General features: G+C 35.6%; 2 protein-coding genes and 1 long non-coding RNA gene across 7 annotated transcripts; 1 reads left to right on the plus strand and 2 right to left on the minus strand.

The window, feature by feature from the left end:
* LOC105160560 (splicing factor U2af large subunit B-like) lies at positions 195-7,075 on the plus strand. 3 transcript variants are annotated; one of them, XM_011077992.2, is made up of 14 exons: positions 195-351; positions 836-949; positions 2,005-2,312; positions 2,602-2,715; positions 3,745-3,815; positions 4,420-4,490; positions 4,574-4,618; positions 4,694-4,753; positions 5,096-5,156; positions 5,245-5,357; positions 5,494-5,940; positions 6,163-6,301; positions 6,509-6,576; positions 6,743-7,075. In XM_011077992.2, exons 2-14 carry the CDS (start codon positions 836-838, stop codon positions 6,878-6,880), a joined length of 1,749 nt encoding a protein of 582 aa, XP_011076294.1. In that variant the 5' UTR covers positions 195-351; the 3' UTR covers positions 6,881-7,075. The 3 variants fall into 3 exon arrangements, with proteins under 3 accessions (XP_011076294.1, XP_011076296.1, XP_011076295.1); XM_011077994.2 differs by lacking the exons at positions 195-351; positions 836-949; positions 2,005-2,312; positions 2,602-2,715; positions 3,745-3,815 and adding exons at positions 3,911-3,925; positions 4,105-4,194; XM_011077993.2 differs by lacking the exons at positions 195-351; positions 836-949; positions 2,005-2,312; positions 2,602-2,715; positions 3,745-3,815 and adding an exon at positions 3,960-4,194.
* LOC110011873 lies at positions 2,873-3,738 on the minus strand. Its single transcript, XR_002286955.1, has 2 exons — positions 3,591-3,738; positions 2,873-3,498 (listed from the first exon to the last, which is right to left on the minus strand). It is a non-coding gene; the product is annotated as an uncharacterized LOC110011873 (long non-coding RNA).
* LOC105160562 (LRR receptor-like serine/threonine-protein kinase ERL1) lies at positions 7,381-14,486 on the minus strand. Of its 3 annotated transcripts, none has more exons than XM_011077996.2 (27): positions 13,826-14,390; positions 12,731-12,869; positions 12,573-12,644; positions 12,413-12,484; positions 12,239-12,310; positions 12,083-12,154; positions 11,845-11,916; positions 11,662-11,733; positions 11,505-11,576; positions 11,361-11,429; positions 11,105-11,176; positions 10,920-10,991; positions 10,760-10,831; positions 10,617-10,688; positions 10,463-10,534; positions 10,318-10,389; positions 10,164-10,235; positions 10,014-10,085; positions 9,862-9,933; positions 9,694-9,765; positions 9,527-9,598; positions 9,378-9,449; positions 9,214-9,287; positions 8,947-9,081; positions 8,527-8,865; positions 8,064-8,434; positions 7,381-7,983 (listed from the first exon to the last, which is right to left on the minus strand). In XM_011077996.2, the coding sequence occupies exons 1-27, from the start codon at positions 13,944-13,946 to the stop codon at positions 7,618-7,620; spliced, it is 2,982 nt and encodes a 993-aa protein (XP_011076298.1). In that variant the 5' UTR covers positions 13,947-14,390; the 3' UTR covers positions 7,381-7,617. The 3 variants fall into 3 exon arrangements, with proteins under 3 accessions (XP_011076298.1, XP_011076300.1, XP_020548780.1); XM_011077998.2 differs by lacking the exon at positions 13,826-14,390 and adding an exon at positions 13,372-13,479; XM_020693121.1 differs by having other exon boundaries at positions 8,527-9,081; positions 13,826-14,486.

Raw genomic sequence — 18,619 nt, forward strand, 5'->3', positions numbered from 1 at the left:
TCAAGAAATATTTAAACAATTAACATTTATTTTTCAAAAAATAGTTACCAAAAATTGGATTAAACTCCACGAGTGTGGAGACTGAGAGCATTGGGCAATTAGAAAGGGTAAAACGGGAAGATCGAGTAGAGAAATTGGGTCTTATCCTCTTTGACTGCACAAGTGATACGCGCACACATACATATATACCCCCGTACGTATACATTTTGCATAGAGTTCGCATAAACCCTCAACGCCGAAAATTAGAAAGAAAGAAAAAAGTAAGAAATTCAGTACCAAATAAGACACATTTAGGGTTTAGAAACTGCAGCTTTTCGTTTGCAAAGGCAGCAAATTCTTCCTCCCGAAAAGGTACAACCTCTGTCTCATTGTGTTTTTATTTCTCGAACGATTTCCGGATCTGTGTTTTCTGAGTGATGAATGACGAGAATTGAGGGCCATTTCCATCATATGCTGTAATTTTGGAGTTTCTTTTTATTTCTATTCTTAAGATTTACGCAAAACGTAAACAAGGCAGTGGCTATACCGTCTTAGTTTGCTGGATTCGATACTTAAACGAAATCGTATTTTCTTGTTTTTCTTTATGCAAAAGCAGAACAGTGACCGAAATCTTGTTATTTTCATTGTTAGCGAGCTTTCTCTGCTGTCAGTTTGTAAATACTGACATGTAATTTGTTGATTGTATGCTGAGCTTTCTTGAATTGACCTAGAGTTTGGTGTCAGGGAATTGAAGCTTTAGAATTAGTATTAGTCGAAATGGTTATTTTATAATTGTAATTGTGTCGGAATTTATGCGTCTGAAAGTCACTATTTCCATTTTGTCACACATCTTCAGATGTCAAGTCATGAAATTGATGGGAACTCCCTTTCTCCATCTCATGCTGACTCCCCAGAATCAGCAGGCGTGCATCAGGAAGATCTCAAAGGTTCATCAAGTGCAGGCTCCAAGGTTTGCAGCATTAGAATTATGATAATAGTTTGTTTAGATGGTGATAAATTTTAATTTGTATAGATCATCTTTTAAACTGTACTTAACACTTATGAATGGCAATTGGAAATACAAGATAGCTATTACATATTTTCACGTTTTGATTGGAGGCTTGGAATTTGTAAATTAAAATCATAGGGACGACGAGTTGTTTTTTGTTTCCTTATTAATACTTGAAATTATGAACTGCAATACTAAGACTGTTGGAGCCCAATAGTTTCTTTTTCACATTTTGGGTTCTGTTTTTTTGCTATTAGTTTTTGTGCAAAAATGATTTTTCTATCAGTTAACTCATTATATGGCATCTGTTGTCAATAGTGAATAATCAATTATGGTTTGCTAGGTTATGAAATGTGAAACATAAGAAAATGTGTCTGTTTATCACGTTTTTATTTACTGTAAAAAATAAAAACCAATAGTATAAAATGTAGATAATAGATAATGTGATGTTATATTCATTGGGTTTGACATGTGGAATTTTTTAATTTGTTTAATGTTGATGATAGTTGTGGCTTTGCTAGTGAGTGAAGCGGGTAACTCCGTTATCCACTTTAAATTAATTAATGGGACAAGCTTTTGCCAACTTTAGATTTGTAAAGAAACAAATGGATGCTGCAAAGATGTTAGCCCACAAAATGTCTATGTAGATGGGGGGCGATATACTTATTTAAAATTATTACTTGGACTGTTCAGGAGCTATTTTCAGAGAAATGGAGATAACCGAATGCATTTTCCGCTTTCTAATACTTGAAAATGTGACTAAAATGAAATCCACATAGTTCTGAGACTATGCCAGGATGTCAATCATGTACTATCATAATTTAGCATAATATTTATATACCAAATATTAGGAACTTTGTTAAATATCATAGATTTTTTTAGTTATGCTTTCTTATCTGATTTCTTGACGTTGAATGGTGTAAGCTCTTTGGAAAATATTTTTCTTTTTTCCCTGCTGTCTATCAGGTTTTTTTAACTTTTGTTTATTGCTAAATTCCTCCTGTCATTTTTTGCAGCATGGATCTCGTGACCATATGAAAGATAGAGATAGAGAATCCTCCAAAAGCAGGGACAAGGAGAGAGAAAGAGGTAGAGACAAAGACCGCGACAGGGACAGAGACAAGGACCGCGAGCGAGACAGGGACAGGGACAGGGACAGAGATAGAGAAAGAGATAGGGATAAAGATAGGGAAAGGGATCGAGACAAGGATCGTGGTGACCGTCATCACCGAGACCGCCACAGGGAGCGTAGTGAGAGAAGGGAGAGGACCAGGGATAGGGATGATGATGATGATGACTATTATAGAAGCCGAGACTCTGACAGGTGAAGAAACTGCAACTTATTTAATGTTTTCTTGTTGGCCATTGTCACAGTTCTTTTACTTAGTTATGGTTCTTAGTTTGAGTATTTAGTAAAGCATTCAATTTGTCATCTGTAATTTTTTTGAGGTTGTAGCTTTTATTTTGACTAAGTTATCTCATGATTTTTTCAGACAGTACTCTGTAGTTGTGTTGGTTCTAGCCAACAGTTATCTGCCATCATTCAGCTTAGGTTTTATGACATCAATTATGTGTAATGAGGTTATCTGATTCACTGGTCTTATGTATTGCAGGCGGCGAGACCGCGACAGAGATAGAGAGGACAGGCACAGGCACAGATCTAGATCTCGCTCTAGACCTAAATCCGAGCGCAGATCAAGGTCTCGATCTCGTTCACGCTCCAAAAGGTAGTTTGTGACAATAATCTCCTCCAGTTGCTTTGTATTTTGTGATTCAGACCAGAAAGCCTTACTAATGCAACATGTCAGAAAGCAAACAATTGCAAACGTAAAACATTATCTCTTCTTTTAAAATGTATATCAACCCTTTCTTTTTAATTGTAGAAATAAATGAGGAGTGAATTATTGATTCCCGACTATATGATAACCGTGATTCCACTATTTTCATCTTGTGCTGATTGAGAAATGTGTTGAAATCATAGTCTTATTCTTGAAAAGAACATAACAAATTGTCGCCCCTTTTAGAGTGTAGATGTTTAATTGTTTGTTATTATCAACATGGAAAGATTTTTAACAAGAAGGGCAATTGAAATGGGCATGGATTTTAGTAGTGAATTAATTAATGATGTCAATCATAAGATAATTCTGCTTTTCTGAATTGACATTTCTCAACTCCTTTGGTATTCTAGAATTTATGTTTGATTCTCAACTGTGACTGATCTAATCAGATGCTCATGATACTCTTTGAATCAGTTTTTCCATTTGCAATATTTTTAGTGGTTATTTTTCAAGTTTCAGCCCTAACACTTGCTTTCAACTATAAGATGTGTGTCTGAACCCTTTCGCATGATAAGTTCGCTCTATGATGAATGCAAGTAATTAACTGGCACAACTACCTCTTACTGATTTGATCCCTTGTTTTACATTATCTCTGCTGTTAATGGTGTTGTTTCACCTGCTATATAATAGAACCTGTTATTTGGTGTTGTTTCACCTGCTATATAATAGAACCTGTTATTTGGTGTTGTTTCACCTGCTATATAATAGAACCTATATAATAGAACCTGTTACTTGGTGTTGTTTCACCTGCTATATAATAGAACCTGTTATTTGGTGTTGTTTCACCTGCTATATAATAGAACCTGTTATTTGGTGTTGTTTTCACCTCATAAAAGTAATTTCTCTTGGTCTTAATACCTCAACCATTACATTACCTGTTTTATTTGTCTTTCTCTCCTTAATGGCATAACTTTACAGCAAAAGGATGAGTGGTTTTGACATGGCACCTCCTGCTGCATTGCTTCCCAATGCTGCCGCTGCTGTTGCAGGTACAGCCAAACAATTGATCAAAATTCACTTCTTATTATGACAATTGCTTCATTCTTTTTCCCTGTGGTATAGTGTGGAAAGTTCGTATCAAATTCATGCTTTCATTTTGGTAAGCGTACTTGGTCCTTCGATTTGCACATATCACAATTTGGAGTATTAGTCCCTAGATTGGTTATTCAGTTTTTTATTTAATTATTTGCTTGTTGATTGAAACTGAGAGGGTTTTTGGTTTCTTCTTGTGTTTGGTGTTTGTTTGTCTGTTTTGTATGTCCTATGTTATGTTCTAAGAAGGCAATGTTGGGCTACTAGCCCCACTGTGCTGACAATGGGCGTGAGCCGACTTCTGTAGCTTTTATGTACAAGGACGAATGAATACAGGTCTTGTCCATCTTCAACCAGGATTGCATGTTTGGTAGTTTTTACACATTTTTAATAGATGTTATTTTCCATTAGAGTTTTTCTAAAGATGATAGTCAGCCTAATATATGAACCATAATTAAGGGGAAGAAGATAGTAAATTGTTAACTTCGGCGCTTGTAATTTAAGAATAAGAAGAGGTACCAACTTTAATACAAGAGATGTAACTCCATTTGGCCCTCACAGGTCAGCTGCCTGGGACCACCCCCACCATTCCTGGAATGTTCCCCAATATGTTACCCTTGGCGGCTGGACAGGTTTTTTTTTTTTTCACTCTTTCATGTAAAATTAATTCTAGCTCTTATGTAGTTTCTAAAGACTTGTGTTCACTTGATGGCAGTTCGGAGCACTACCCGTAATGCCCGTTCAGGCAATGACGCAGCAGGTTGATTTATATATGTCTTTCTCTAGTGCTTGTTAGATTTGATTATTAAAGATTCCTTAAATGTTGTTTTGTCAGGCTACAAGACATGCTCGGCGGGTTTATGTTGGTGGTCTGCCCCCCACTGCTAATGAACAGGTAGATATGTTCCATCTCAATAGATTTATTCTCTCCCCTACATATATGCCTTTCCATCTGTGACTCCATGATAGGTACCTGGTGTTATATACTTCTGTCATGTCTAAATGTTTATTACCGTATTGTGTAAAAGCATGTGCCATATATTGCAACCATTTGATCTATGTGAGCTTTTGTCTTCTCGTGCTCTTAGATTGCACATGAGTTTAATTTGTGTGTGATTATATCTAACCTCTAAACTGCAGGCTTAGCTGTTAAGTACTTAGAATTTGTATGCCTTTTTGTACCTTGGTTCATCCACTCTGCTTATGTGTTTCGTTACTTTTGTCTCTCTCATGGCAGTCTGTAGCAACTTTCTTCAGTCATGTTATGTCAGCAATAGGAGGGAACACTGCCGGTCCAGGTTAGTCAACTTGCAAGATAGACACTTGTTTTAATTTTCTTTGAGTTTGATGAATGCCTTGTACTTGTCATGTTCTTTATTATTTCAGGAGATGCGGTGGTGAATGTTTATATTAACCATGAGAAGAAATTTGCTTTTGTGGAGATGAGATCTGTTGAAGAGGCTAGCAATGCAATGGCTTTAGATGGCATTATATTTGAGGTAATGCACATTTTATGAACTTTAAGTTATGAAGGTGTAGAAGGTTACTGAAATTTCAATCTCAACTGCGTCTAATTAAATCTAGAAGTTTGGTTCACCTCAAAGTAGTTTATGTTTTGTTCAATTCATTTTTCAGGGTGCACCAGTCAAAGTGAGAAGACCCAGCGATTATAACCCTTCACTGGCTGCCACTCTCGGCCCTAGTCAACCCAATCCCAATCTGAATCTTGCAGCTGTTGGATTGACTCCAGGATCTGCTGGTGGGCTTGAAGGTCCCGACCGCATATTTGTTGGTGGATTACCATATTATTTCACAGAATCACAGATCAGGGAACTGCTGGAGTCCTTTGGGCCGCTTCGGGGCTTTGATCTGGTTAAAGACAGAGAAACTGGGAACTCCAAAGGCTATGCATTCTGTGTTTACCAGGATTTATCAGTTACAGATATTGCTTGTGCAGCTCTTAATGGGATAAAGATGGGTGATAAAACACTTACTGTAAGACGTGCTAACCAGGGTGCATCGCAACCTAAACCTGAGCAAGAGAGCGTGCTATTGCATGCTCAACAACAAATAGCATTGCAGGTACTACTTGAGATTATTGATTGTAAAGGTCTGAAGTTCCCTTCAATGCCAGATTGACTTTACTAAACTTCATATTCAATTCTAATGAAAACTAGAACTTGTGCTTTTGACCTGTTAGCCTTATCTTCTTGTTCTTTCTGCTATGAATTATAACTGAAACTGTTGGCCTGAATTTACTAGTCCTATTCTTCAAATAGTTCTCATTCATTTTTCTTCCTACAGAGGCTCATGTTAGCACCTAATATGACACCAGCTACGAAAGTCGTGTGCTTAACGCAAGTGGTTACTGCAGAAGAGCTCAAGGATGACGACGACTATGAAGATATAGTAGAAGACATGAGAACTGAATGTGGAAAATTTGGTAATTATTCTTTCCATGCTTACTCTTACCTTTTGTTTCACCAGTCTTCATCTACAATAATTAATCATTCTTTTTCTTACGGTCTAACTTATATTTTATATCCTTCTCTCAAGTACATGAAGAAAACCAGAGCTTATAAATTAAGTCTGATGCAGGTAGTTTTCTCTTATATTGTTATGACACGTTCCATTGTTATTAACTTTGCAGGTACTCTGGTCAACGTGATCATTCCTCGCCCACTTCCCAGTGGTGAAATGCCACCAGGTGTAGGAAAGGTTAGCTACTCAGCAAAACTTTTTCACTAGAGATGCCTCTTGAATATATGGCTTGTAGTGGAACATCTCTCCAGTTGTGGACTTCATATGATTTCAGATTGCTTGGCAGCTTCATATTTCTCCAAGTATTTCTTTATGATCAGAAAATTGACACTCTTTTGTGTAGGTCTTCTTGGAGTATGCTGACACCGAGAGTGCTACGAAAGCTCGACAAGGGTTGAACGGTAGAAAATTTGGGGGAAATGAAGTAGTGGCAGTCTTCTACCCGGAGAACAAGTTTTCTGAGGGAGATTATAGTGGCTAGTCCAGACTAGTTCTAGTAGTACCTTTCTTGTTGGAGGTTTTATCTTTCAATTACTGTTTGTGGCTTTATCTATTTCGTGCTGGATTTTGTTGGAAGACCTTTTCGTGGAGAGAGCGATTTAATCTTTGGTTGGTGCATTGCAACCTTGAAAAACTGTAATGGATCTCTGTTATATGATAGAATGATTTGCTTAAATGTTTTCGCTGCTCGTAAATTCCTTCCCAATGTAAACCTGTACCGGTGGAGGAAATTCTCACTCGAACATGTGGATGGAATCCAAACTAGAAGACAACCACTTTCATGTATACTTAAGCACTGCCCTTGACGATATTAGATCTTCCCACCACGATGAAGAAGATAACAAAAAAGAAAATTAGTGAATGAATTGCTCATCTCTCTTTATTTTTTCTGAGTGACTCCCTTTCATTTTTTCGATATCATATTCTGATAAGAGAAGACAATAATGCTAGTGAAAATTTACAAGACAAGACAATAGCAACTACATCGATAGGCAAATTTCATGTGATTGCATTAATTAATGAACAGTGCCTGCATAGTTTGACAAAACAGCAACTGTAGCAACATTGTTTCATGACACTTGCGCAGTAATCTGGCAAGAAGCCTGCCTAAGTTAAAAATCACAATTTTTAGACATTTTCCAGCTACAACAGCAACATGATAACAGTCCACGAAGCACCAAAGAGGAGACAAAATTGGGATCGAACAGAAGACAATTTCTAGAAAGTGTTCTTGGAAATGACCTCTCCGAATCTTACATACCACTGCGCATCAGAGGAATTGTTGTCCTGCTGGAGTTGCTGCTGAGGGATCTGCAGATGGGGCTGCTGTCCTTTGCCAATCACAAACTGGGTATAATCGATGTTTTTGGGAGGGGTCGAGCAAGGTTTCTTCGGAGGAGGGGGCAACAATGAACCCAGAAATCTAGAAACCTCGTGCATTGTTGGTCTCTCAGAAGGATTACGTTTTGTGCATAGTAATGCCAGTTGGAATGTTTTCCTTACATGAGATACGTCCATGCATGTTACAGACACCTCAGGATCCACAGTCTCCATTAAAGTGTCATTCTCTGCTTTAGACAGCACCTGAAGATACAACATGAACAAAAAGTTTTTGCATAACTTCCGATACTTGGAGATTAATAATCACAGAAACAAATAATTACCAGTTGAAGCAAGTTCAAGTCATTATCCACAGCCTTCTTTCCGGTCAATAGCTCCAGAATCACAATCCCAAAGCTATAAACGTCAGACTTTTCAGTTAGCCAAGAAGTCGTGGCGTATTCAGGGTCAATGTAACCTATTGTCCCAACAACATAGGTAGATGCATGAGTTTTTGCTGTAGGAAGACATTTTGCAATTCCAAAATCAGAGAGATGAGCTTCGAAATTTTCGTCAAGTAGAATATTTGAAGATTTCACATCTCTATGAATGATTTTTGGGTTGCAATCATGGTGAAGGTATGAAAGGCCTTGTGCAGCTCCAACAGCTACTTTCAGACGCGTTTCCCAATCCAGTTTCACCTTCTTCGACGGTCCTGCCGTGGATATTAGTTAGAAATATAACAGGTCACTATGAAAAATCACAAAATTATACTGACAAGAATAAAATTGTTAAGAAATTGCTAACCATGAAGAAGATCCCAAAGAGATCCATTCTCCATGTAATCATAGAAGAGAAGATTCCCCATGGGAGAAAACGAGTAGCCATGCAAGCTGACAACATTTCTGTGCCTTATACTGCCTATTGTCTCAAGTTCAGTCTCAAACTCACGAGAGTCGTGAGGATACTGAGTGTAGAGTCGCTTAATTGCAATTGGTCGGGAATTTTTCAACACACATTTGTAAACAGTGCTGGAAGCACCACATCCTATTATGTATTTCTCACTCAAGTTCTCAGTGAGTCTCATTATATCCTCGTATGTGTGGATAGCCATATCCATGTGAAGTACCACCAACTTTGATGAACCTATCCACAAGGAAACATGTGTCAGAACTTGAATAAAATATGGAAAACCAATTACAAGGATAAAAACAATGTGGTTGTGACCTTGCATCAGGTTCTTGTTTGAGCCCTTTATGAATTGCTTCGGCTGGTTGGACTTGTATACAGCAACTATTATCATCGACAACAATGTAATGAATCCCAATGTGATGCAAACAACTGTTGTCCTTGAAAACACAGCTGAAGAAAAGATTAAAGGTCAACGAAACATAACAAAGCCAAAAAGATAAAGATGGCAAATAGGTAAATCAGAAATAGAAGATGAAAAAGGTCAAGGAAAACAAAATGAAAGCTCAGTAGAGGATTCGGTACCTCTGGATTTCGGGGGGTATGGATCGCATATTGAGCCCAACCAGTGACCGCATAACAAGGGATTCCCGATGAAGCTGACAATAAAATAAGATGATATTCAGCAAATGCATATAAAAGAGATTACTGAAGTGGCGAGTTCGATAGTAACATTTTCCTCTGCCTACCTGTCAGGCGAGAACCGGGAGAAGTTTCTTCCAACAGGAACCAACCCAGTGAAGTTGTTGTAAGAAATGTTCCTGTAAGAAGATGAATCAGTTGCGCACACCAAGAGCATCATCTGGAAATGATTATGTTGCCAAATCGTAAAACTCACAGTTTATCAAGGCTTAAGCAGTTACTTAGTTGCTCGGGAATTCTTCCACTCAAATCATTGTTATTCAATATGCTGCAACATGAAAGAAACACAATTATACATGTATAAGAGCCATGCATAACAGATAACAGTTGATAATAAAGGTTAAGGCTCAAAGATTAACATACAGAGAGGCCAGATTCTGCAGTTGTCCCAACTCCTCCGGGATGCCGCCAGACAAACTGTTAAAAGACATATCCCTACAAAATTCTTGAATCATTAGTATTAGGATCTTTGCTCAAAGACAGACCTTTCAGGATAAGAATATTAGTATAAATTATCATGAAAAGGCTCACATCATCTGTATGCTTCTCAGATTGCCAAATTCAGCGGGAATGGGTCCATCAAGATAATTGTAACTCACGTTCCTAAAAAATGGAGTATACTTCAGATATATTGGGCACCACAGAACTTCAGATGGAGTACTTTACAAATATACAAGTCTCACAGAGTAAGAAGATGCTCCAGGTCACCAACGGAGGCAGGAACAGATCCTGAGAAATTGTTACTCGAAAGATCCCTATGGAAAAGAACTATCAGTCATACAGAGAACATCAAAAAGTCCCTAAAAGCAACAAAGCTTATTATTGAAACTCACAATGTATCTATATTGATAATGTGACCCAGCTCAAGTGGTATGCTGCCTCTAAACTGGTTGGAGGAAAGATTCCTGTGGATGACAAACAAAATTTCATCACATATATCCGGGACAAGCTTACAGACAGTAAACAGTAATGGAGAGTGAAACATACAGATATGTGAGGCTCTCCAGATGTTTTAAACCAGAGGGAATGGATCCATTCAAACGGTTACCATGAACATTTCTGAGAAGAAAGAGTAAACATGTCATGCATAAGATAAAGTGACTATATATGAAAAATAAATTACAAATCTTACAACTGATTCAATGCCGTGCAGGAGCTGATGTTCTCAGGAATGGGCCCTTCTAGATTGTTGCTAGAAAGATTTCTGTCGAAGGCAATGACCGTCATTCATCATATAAATGAGCAGGAGGAAAGAATGAAGTTACTTCAATTAAATAGTGACTCACAATTCAAAAAGTTGTTCCAATTTACCAAGTTCAGCTGGTATAGCTCCAGTGAGTTGGTTGCCATTTAATTGCCTTCAAAATGAACTAAATTAGCAACAAAGTACAAAGATAGCGAATCTAATAGTAACAGATTTTGATCTCACAAATAGCTAAGCTTTGTCATATTTCCCAGCTCAGGCGGAATAGGACCAGTAAGTTTGTTTCCATGAAGGTACCTGAAATAACATATAGGCACTCTTAGGAACAGTAAAAGGAGAGAGAAATGCCTCAAGAATTCTAAATTTTGAGAAGTGCCAAACTAACAGTTTTCCGGTGTAAGAGAGGTTGCCAAGTATTGGTGGAATTGGTCCAACTAATTCATTTTCACTCAAATCCCTGTAACAAAATCAGATAGTTCCCATCTTGTCAGGAAAAACTATTTGCAAAGTTATCAGAGTTGCTGATATCATCATATTAAAACAAGATGTGACATGAACTTGAATACTTACAGGACTGCAAGGGCTTGCATTAAACCTATCACCTCAGGAATCTTTCCAGTTAACATATTCCCTTGCAAAGACCTGCTCAGAAGCAAACAATTTATGAAACATCAATCCTGCCCTCAAGACACGAATAGTATCAGGCTGAAATATTTCGCTTCAAGTAAATAAGTGATGTTCTGTTGTGATGAAACCAAAAATTAGACGTTGTGAGAGTTTTTTCGCTACAAACATTCCAAAGTTGATTAGATAGTAATTAACTTACAGAGTAGCTACTTGCAGAAACCCAATATTGTATGGTATCTCTCCGGTGATTTGATTGTAAGATATATCCCTGTCAACAAAAGGCTTCAAAGCTTTAGAAAGGAACATCGAAGAATCAAAATAATAGTGAATGTAATGAACTTACAGTATCTCAAAGCTTGTGCAATTACCAATGTTGTCTGGTATAGTTCCAGTCAGGTTATTGCCCCTAACATCACTGCAGGGACCGAGAGTAAAGCTTGCAAAATCATGTAGGTATAAAATAATTATACTATAAATAAGAACCATGCAGGGCCACTTACAAATACCAAAGGCCAGTCAGTTGACACATATCAGGGGACAATGTTCCTGTTAACAAGTTTCCTCGCAAACCGCTGCACCAAAACAACGCCGGTGGCCAAACATTGTAAATGGACATACATATCAATCAAGAACGAAGTTCCGACATTATGATTGAAAATTAATGGATGCTATTCTTTACTTACAGATACTGTAGTACTTCATTCCAGTATATCAGTCTCGGTATCTCTCCTATAAGCTGGTTTCGAGCAAGATCGCTTGAGCCATGCACAACAAACAAAACGGGCATTAGTAAAAGGCGAACCAAACATAAGTTGGATGCAGTTCCAAAAGTACTTCATAGAAAAATGTCTTGAAGTTATTCATTCCACCGACTGGAAAGGTAGATCTTAAAGCAGATGGGAAATGCAGAAGCTAACTTACAGCGTCTTCAGGTTAGGAATTTGCGTTAGTGTTGAAGGAATTGGACCAGTTAGCTGGTTGTTCTTCAAGTTCCTGAGACGGACCATTATTAGCACAACAACCTTTAAATGCTTACAAATCACAAGGGATATAAATATCATACAACAAATGACTTACAAAAGCTCAAGCTGCTTAAGCTTAGAGATTGAGAAGGGTATGTCTCCTTCAAGCAGGTTATTAGACAAATCACTGAAATATAACAAACATTAACTTCATTAGGATTTTACCAAGTGCACAAGCTTCGAAAATATCTTAACATTAACTTGCATCAAGAAAGGCATTCTAACTTACAGTAGTAAAAGTGAGATACAATTCCCAATCTCATCTGGGATTTGACCAGTTAATTTGTTTCCCTGAAGGTCCCTGCCAAATAAAACTCAAGATAATTCAATTTGACAAATAAAAGACGGATGAATGGCTTAAAGATAAGGGCTTCACTATGGGTGCTTACAGAGACTGAAGACTTTTCAGATCTCCAATAGCTGCGGATATTTCTCCACACAAGTTCAGATTTGACAGATTCCTTCACCCAACAGGCCACATCCCAGTTTAAATTTCAGTCTAGTACATACATTGGAGATAGAAGAATAAAGAAAGAGAAGAACATACAGAGCAACAACGGACGTGCTGATATTGCCACAAGATACACCCCGCCATGAACAGAAGTCATCATTGTGAACTTCATCCCAGTCCAGCAGCACATTAGCTACGTTGCTAAATGAAGCTTTGATGGACATCAATGCTTTTCCTGTTACCACCATTAACATAATTATATTAGCACAAAATGCAAGAGAAGTGCAGTAACATCAGGAGTTCGGTAATGGCCAGACAAACATACTTCAGAAGGAAAAACAAATTATACAAGCGAAGAAATGAGATTGCTCGTAAAGAAACATAAACAAATGAATAAGAAACTACCAATCCCTTTCTTGAAGAACTTCCATAACTAAAATATTATATTTTTCTTTAAAATAATGCGCAAAGTGCCTTTAACTGTCAGTCTGTTGAAAATTACGAGAAATCCATTCTGAGATAAATACATAGTGTCATTAAAAATATAAATAATTAGAAAAAAACCAGCTCCAACCGACACACAATCGAAAAGGCATTAATTCTTACCAGAAGTAGAAAGGAGAAGAAGTCTAGCAACAAAGTGAAGATGAAATATGTATTGAATTCTCGGGGCAGTAGAAAAAGCATATGAACAGAACACACAGATAAAATATGTAACGCGGACGCATTCTACATACCTCACATTTTCAAAAGATTTGGCTGGCTGGAGATTGAAGTTCGAGTAATGGTAGATTTAGAAAAACCGTTTAATGTTATTCAATTTCCTCAGAAACCAAGCAAAAGAAAACTGGAAGGAGGAAATCATCCAGAAAAGAAAAAGAAAATTAAGAAAACTACAAACTGGCTTCATCATTCACTACCCAGAAGAAAATAGAAAGTAACCCTTTTAGGCTTTAAAGCCAAGAATCAGAACATTCCAAAACGGGCAAATAATTTCACGAAACAGAGAGTGAAAATAGCAAAAGGCCTAAAGTTACATTCTTCCCAAGGAGAATCTCAAGGGTCAATGATACAACGAATAACTCGCTACCCACCAAAAAAGCGAACGTAGAAAAAGATGAACGTAGAAAACAGCAGCATAAACAAACAGAACAGGAAAACAACATTCACGAAAAAGAGAGAGATAGATACCTTCATCACTGAGAGGTGAAGCGAGAGGGAATAGAAGGAAAAACACCAGCACAAAATAGAGCAACCCCATTTTCATATTCGTCTTCCCCTCCACAAACAATTGTTCCTCCACCACCGTCATTCAGAGATGCGCATATACAGACGACAGAAGCAGGAAAAGAAGTACAACAAAAAAGAAGTCTTGGAGGAGCTCAGTCACTCGACAACATCTTATCCTTGTCTCTCCTCATACATAGCCTAGCAAGCGTGATAGTTTGTAGGAATGTGTGTTGTATAGAGAGCGAGAGGGAGAGAGAGAGAGAGAGAGCAGAATAGTTACAGAGAAGCAGGCGTTTGGCGTGAACTGTAAGGCAGAGCAGCAGCAGTAGCAATAAGGGAAGAGAGTGAGTATGAATGCAGAGAGAGAGCGAAAGAGAGCATGAAAGAGAAAAGGGTAGTGCGTTAAATGTTGCCAACAGCACTGCGCACACTGTACTCTGTACACAAAGCCTACTCCATTTGCGACGTTGCGTTATGAAGAGAGAGAAGATGGAGAGTGTATGTATACGTGTCTGTATATATATAGAGAGAGAGAGAGAGAAGAAGATAGATATAAACGGCGGTGAAGCGACGTTAAACAGTGACTGTGGGAAGTAGTAAAAGGCTATGGGTAGGCGTAGTGTTAGCAGCGGCCGTCATCCGTACTGCCGTTTCCCGAAGTAGTTGCATTCTTTGACAGCTTATTATAATCACTTCCTTCCCAACCAAACACGCCCCCACCCCACCCCCCCCACCCCATATTTTATTTTTTCTTTTTTCCTTTCTGGTCTTTATTTATTTAACTCCACGTCACAATCAAGTATAGTTTATTAGGTTTCTTATAGATTTGATCTAATTATATAAATACATTATATTTTTATAAAATTATAAATATATTTTTAATAAAAATTATAAATATTTTAATAAAAATTAAATTAAGCTTATATAATTTAAACTCATTTCAAAACATAAATACACTTGAGTTAGACATAAATTTAATTAACTTGTTCCGCATCAATCACAACAATTTTATATAACGAGTCAGATTCGATAAATCCCATTTGAACCAAAATTTAGCATCTTCATAACACAATGAATATAATTTAAAGTTTTTTTTACAAGTGTTACATTTTATATTACATTTCAAATAGAAAAATTATATGAAGAAAATTCATATTGTTTGAATATTTAAGATGAATTTGTACCGTCTACATATAAAATAAAATGGGTTAAATGCAATATACTCCTTAATTAATGGAAATAAACAATTTATCCCATATCAAAAATAAATAATAATGTTTTTCCTTTATTATTATAAATAGAGCAATTTATCCCCCTAACAATTTTTGTGAATTACATACGCTTTTTTATTATTATTTAATTTTAATTTTAAAATAATATTTTTATATATTTATTTGATAATCATTTGATCTTGATCAATTGACGGTCAAATTTAAGAAATCCATGATGTAAATTTTATCTATTCAAATCAATGGTTTAAAGTTAAATTAATAAATTTTAAGGAACGGATGGGGGATCTGAAACGGGAAGGGGCGAAGGAAAGGGGTGATGACGGAGGAGAAGGAAGGAGGAAGAGAGGAAGGGGGAGGGGGCTACGGCAGAGATGCAAGTGGAGCGCGGCGGGGGCAACTGAGGCACAGGAGGATGTATATGGTAGCGACAAGATAGCAACGGCGATAATTCCAATAAAAAAAAAGGAAATATATATATATATTCATTTTATATAACTAATATATAACTATGTTTTAAACATATGACGGCAAATTATTTATTTTTTACAGAAAGTAAATTGTTCATTTTTCTTAACATAAAAGGGTAAAGTGCATTTTTTTCAAAATAAATATTAATTTATAGTATAATATTATATATATTATTAATTTGTAATATAATATTCGAGTTTAGGTTAAGTTGTGGGTTTATTATATTATATAGTAGAAGCAAACTTTAAGACTTAGAGATTAAAAGAAATACCTTTCGAGAATTCATAATTAAATAACACATTAATTTAGTATAATAATTACAATTATGCATGCATGTAAATATTTAAAAACTGGAGCGTGGCTTACAAGTACTTGATCCGCGTGTGGGGATGGCAACCGGAGCATGCAATGTCTCTGATGCATACGACCGATAAAAGGAGCTGAGCTGTTGGCAGGTTATACAACATAAGGGTAAAAATTGCTATTTCCACTCTCTTCTACGACGACAACTGTAGTCAAATGGGAGAACATTCTGAGCTTGGAGCCCAAAACCTCACTTTTACCCTCCTGCAGGGTTAAAAATGTCATACCCACCCATACTATTAAACAAGAAACCATGGTTAGACTAAAAGCTGGTTAAAGAACCCAAAATGCCCTTTAATCTAATTCCCTTGATGGGGTCTCTTTTCATTGTAGAGGGCTAAATTGGTAATTTTGGGATGCGGATTGTTGTTGATTTATTGCGTGTACTTATTATAAATAGAGTGTTATCGATTTTTATAAATTGTACTCGTTTTTTATGATGTTTACATATATCGATGAAAACAGTGCTTGACCGATCATTTTGGTGTTTGATATATTCATAATTGAACACGAAAGTGAAAACATAGCGTAATAGATTTTAATCAAATTGTCGTTACGATTGCCCTCATCTTTTTACCATTGAAACAATAGTAATTTGTTTAACTCTTTAATTTTAACCTAAAAATGGGAAAGATAAAATCCATTTTCTTGATTTTCTGGGAACATGGTGTACATACAAGGTCGGGATGAAATGCTATTTCCACTCTCTTGTGGGAGAACAAAAATAGCAGTTAAATGGGAGGAATTCATGACAGTAAATTGTTCAAGTCGAGCCCAACACATTATTATTCATATTTATCTGAAGTATGATAAAGTTTGAAATTTTGCATTTATTACTAATTTTATCGAACTTTAAGTGGATGAAACATGATTTTAATACTAATAGATAGAGTTCGAGGGCTTATCGAACCCAAAAAAATTATTTAAATTTAAAGAAATTATATGAATGGATTTCAATGAAATAGGAGCAATTTAATTTATTTTTGAAGTGGAGTGATGGATGAGAACATTCTTAGTTTGGAGGCCAAGGTGACTTTTAGTCTGGGTTAAAAAGATGGCAGTACTAAAGAAGAAAGCATGATTAAAACAAAAAGGGCAGGTTAAAAGAATCTATTTCCATTTTTATTAACACGCTTTTGGGTAATTCTTTGATATTTACCTGAATATGGGAAACAGTAAAATCCATTTTTCTTGGCTTCCAAGGAAAATTTTATGTGCAGAGTGTTTTTCACAAATATGTATGGTATCATAATAGGGGGGGTGCAATTTTGAGGAATTTGTTTTGTTGAGAAAGGGGAAATTTATGGGGTCAGAGGATATTTTGTAATTTGTGGGGGGCAAAATATTTATTATGTTTTGAAGATTTCTAAGCAACGATTTTCTCTTTCCCCCAGAAAGTGGAGATTTTTTACTGTAGTAATTTTTGACAACAGTTTAATACAAGTATTTATCAATTTATTATAATTTTTATTTTTGAATTATTTAAAATTAACTTTGTATGACTTTTGCAGCTCGCTAGTAAAATTAAAAATATTTTTGATTTTGGTTGTTGCTTAATTTACTATTTTCTTTGTGAAATGTTTCTTTAAATATATATGTAGTGAGAGTTTTTTTAAATACATATAAATTAAAAGGATTGAAGATTATTGTTTGGTTATATAGTTGAAAACAAAAGGAAAGAGGGATTTGATTGGTTAGTTTTGAATGAATGTGTAATTAAAGTATGGTTTTGCGTGGTATATTTAAATTGGGGAAGTAGAAGGGCAGAAGCCCACAATGTCACATGATAAGTCTATATCAATAAATGAGGAATTTAAAGAGACATTATTCATTTCCCTTTTCACTATCTTATTACAAAAAACTAATTTCATAAATTATGTGGATCAAAATTATTTCTTTTTTATTATAATAATCAACAAACAAAGAAAGAAACACACCAAATCCAATTATTGTTCCTAATATAGCACCTACAACCTAGTCAAATAAAGTTCTTCAAATCACTTACTAATATTTATATATATATATATATATATATATTTTAAACTATACTCTACTTCCCTAAAATTTGTTATAATTATAAATATTTTTAAAAATTATAAATACTTTCTTATAATTAACGAAATTCTAACAAGTTCCCCCTCATGACAACTTATTGTAAAGTGGTATTTATTTGACGACTATTAATTTCAGGGTATGTTTAATTTTTCAAACAATAATGATGTATCCGTTGTAATTTACCTTTTTGTTTTTAACTAAATCGATATATAAGTTTGTTATGGCCATAATAAAGTTAACAACCAAATAAAGTTATTATAAGAGGGCGTCTGACTAGACTTATTTAAAACATCTTATAAATTTTTACGTATTCTAAGATAATTTTAGAGTTTATAAGATATTAAAATTTATTTTAAAAATAAGTTAATGAATTGTTTAATATAATAAGAATGTGAAATTTATAAAAATTAAATTATGAGGTTCAACATTTAAGTCCCAGCAGACACTGATTTAATTATATATGTTTGTTTTTCATGTGTTTCTCCTAAAAGTTAGTTGGCCATTCTTTATTTTTGACAGGTCGATTATTAATTATTGATTTAATTATACATACACACCTTTTTGGGTATATCTTTAAGTCATTATTTTAAACAAAATTTTAATTCAATAAGGTTGCAAGTTTGAATCCAACTCGACT

This window comes from Sesamum indicum, linkage group LG4, assembly GCF_000512975.1.
Source record: "Sesamum indicum cultivar Zhongzhi No. 13 linkage group LG4, S_indicum_v1.0, whole genome shotgun sequence".
NCBI classification, from domain to species: domain Eukaryota; kingdom Viridiplantae; phylum Streptophyta; class Magnoliopsida; order Lamiales; family Pedaliaceae; genus Sesamum; species Sesamum indicum.

What these genes read in the sequence shown, in the direction of transcription:
- LOC105160562 (XM_020693121.1), bottom strand. Translation starts at nt 13,946, where the DNA reads ATGACGGTGGTGGAGGAACAATTGTTTGTGGAGGGGAAGACGAATATG. An exon ending in CTCTCTTACACCGGAAAACT is followed by an intron (nt 10,832 to 10,919) that starts GTTAGTTTGGCA and finishes ATGTTATTTCAG; the next exon opens with GTACCTTCATGGAAACAAAC. An exon ending in TCCCGGTTCTCGCCTGACAG is followed by an intron (nt 9,288 to 9,377) that starts GTAGGCAGAGGA and finishes TTTTATTGTCAG; the next exon opens with CTTCATCGGGAATCCCTTGT.
- LOC105160560 (XM_011077992.2), top strand. Translation starts at nt 836, where the DNA reads ATGTCAAGTCATGAAATTGATGGGAACTCCCTTTCTCCATCTCATGCT. An exon ending in CCCCCACTGCTAATGAACAG is followed by an intron (nt 4,754 to 5,095) that starts GTAGATATGTTC and finishes CTCTCATGGCAG; the next exon opens with TCTGTAGCAACTTTCTTCAG. An exon ending in AACTGAATGTGGAAAATTTG is followed by an intron (nt 6,302 to 6,508) that starts GTAATTATTCTT and finishes TTAACTTTGCAG; the next exon opens with GTACTCTGGTCAACGTGATC.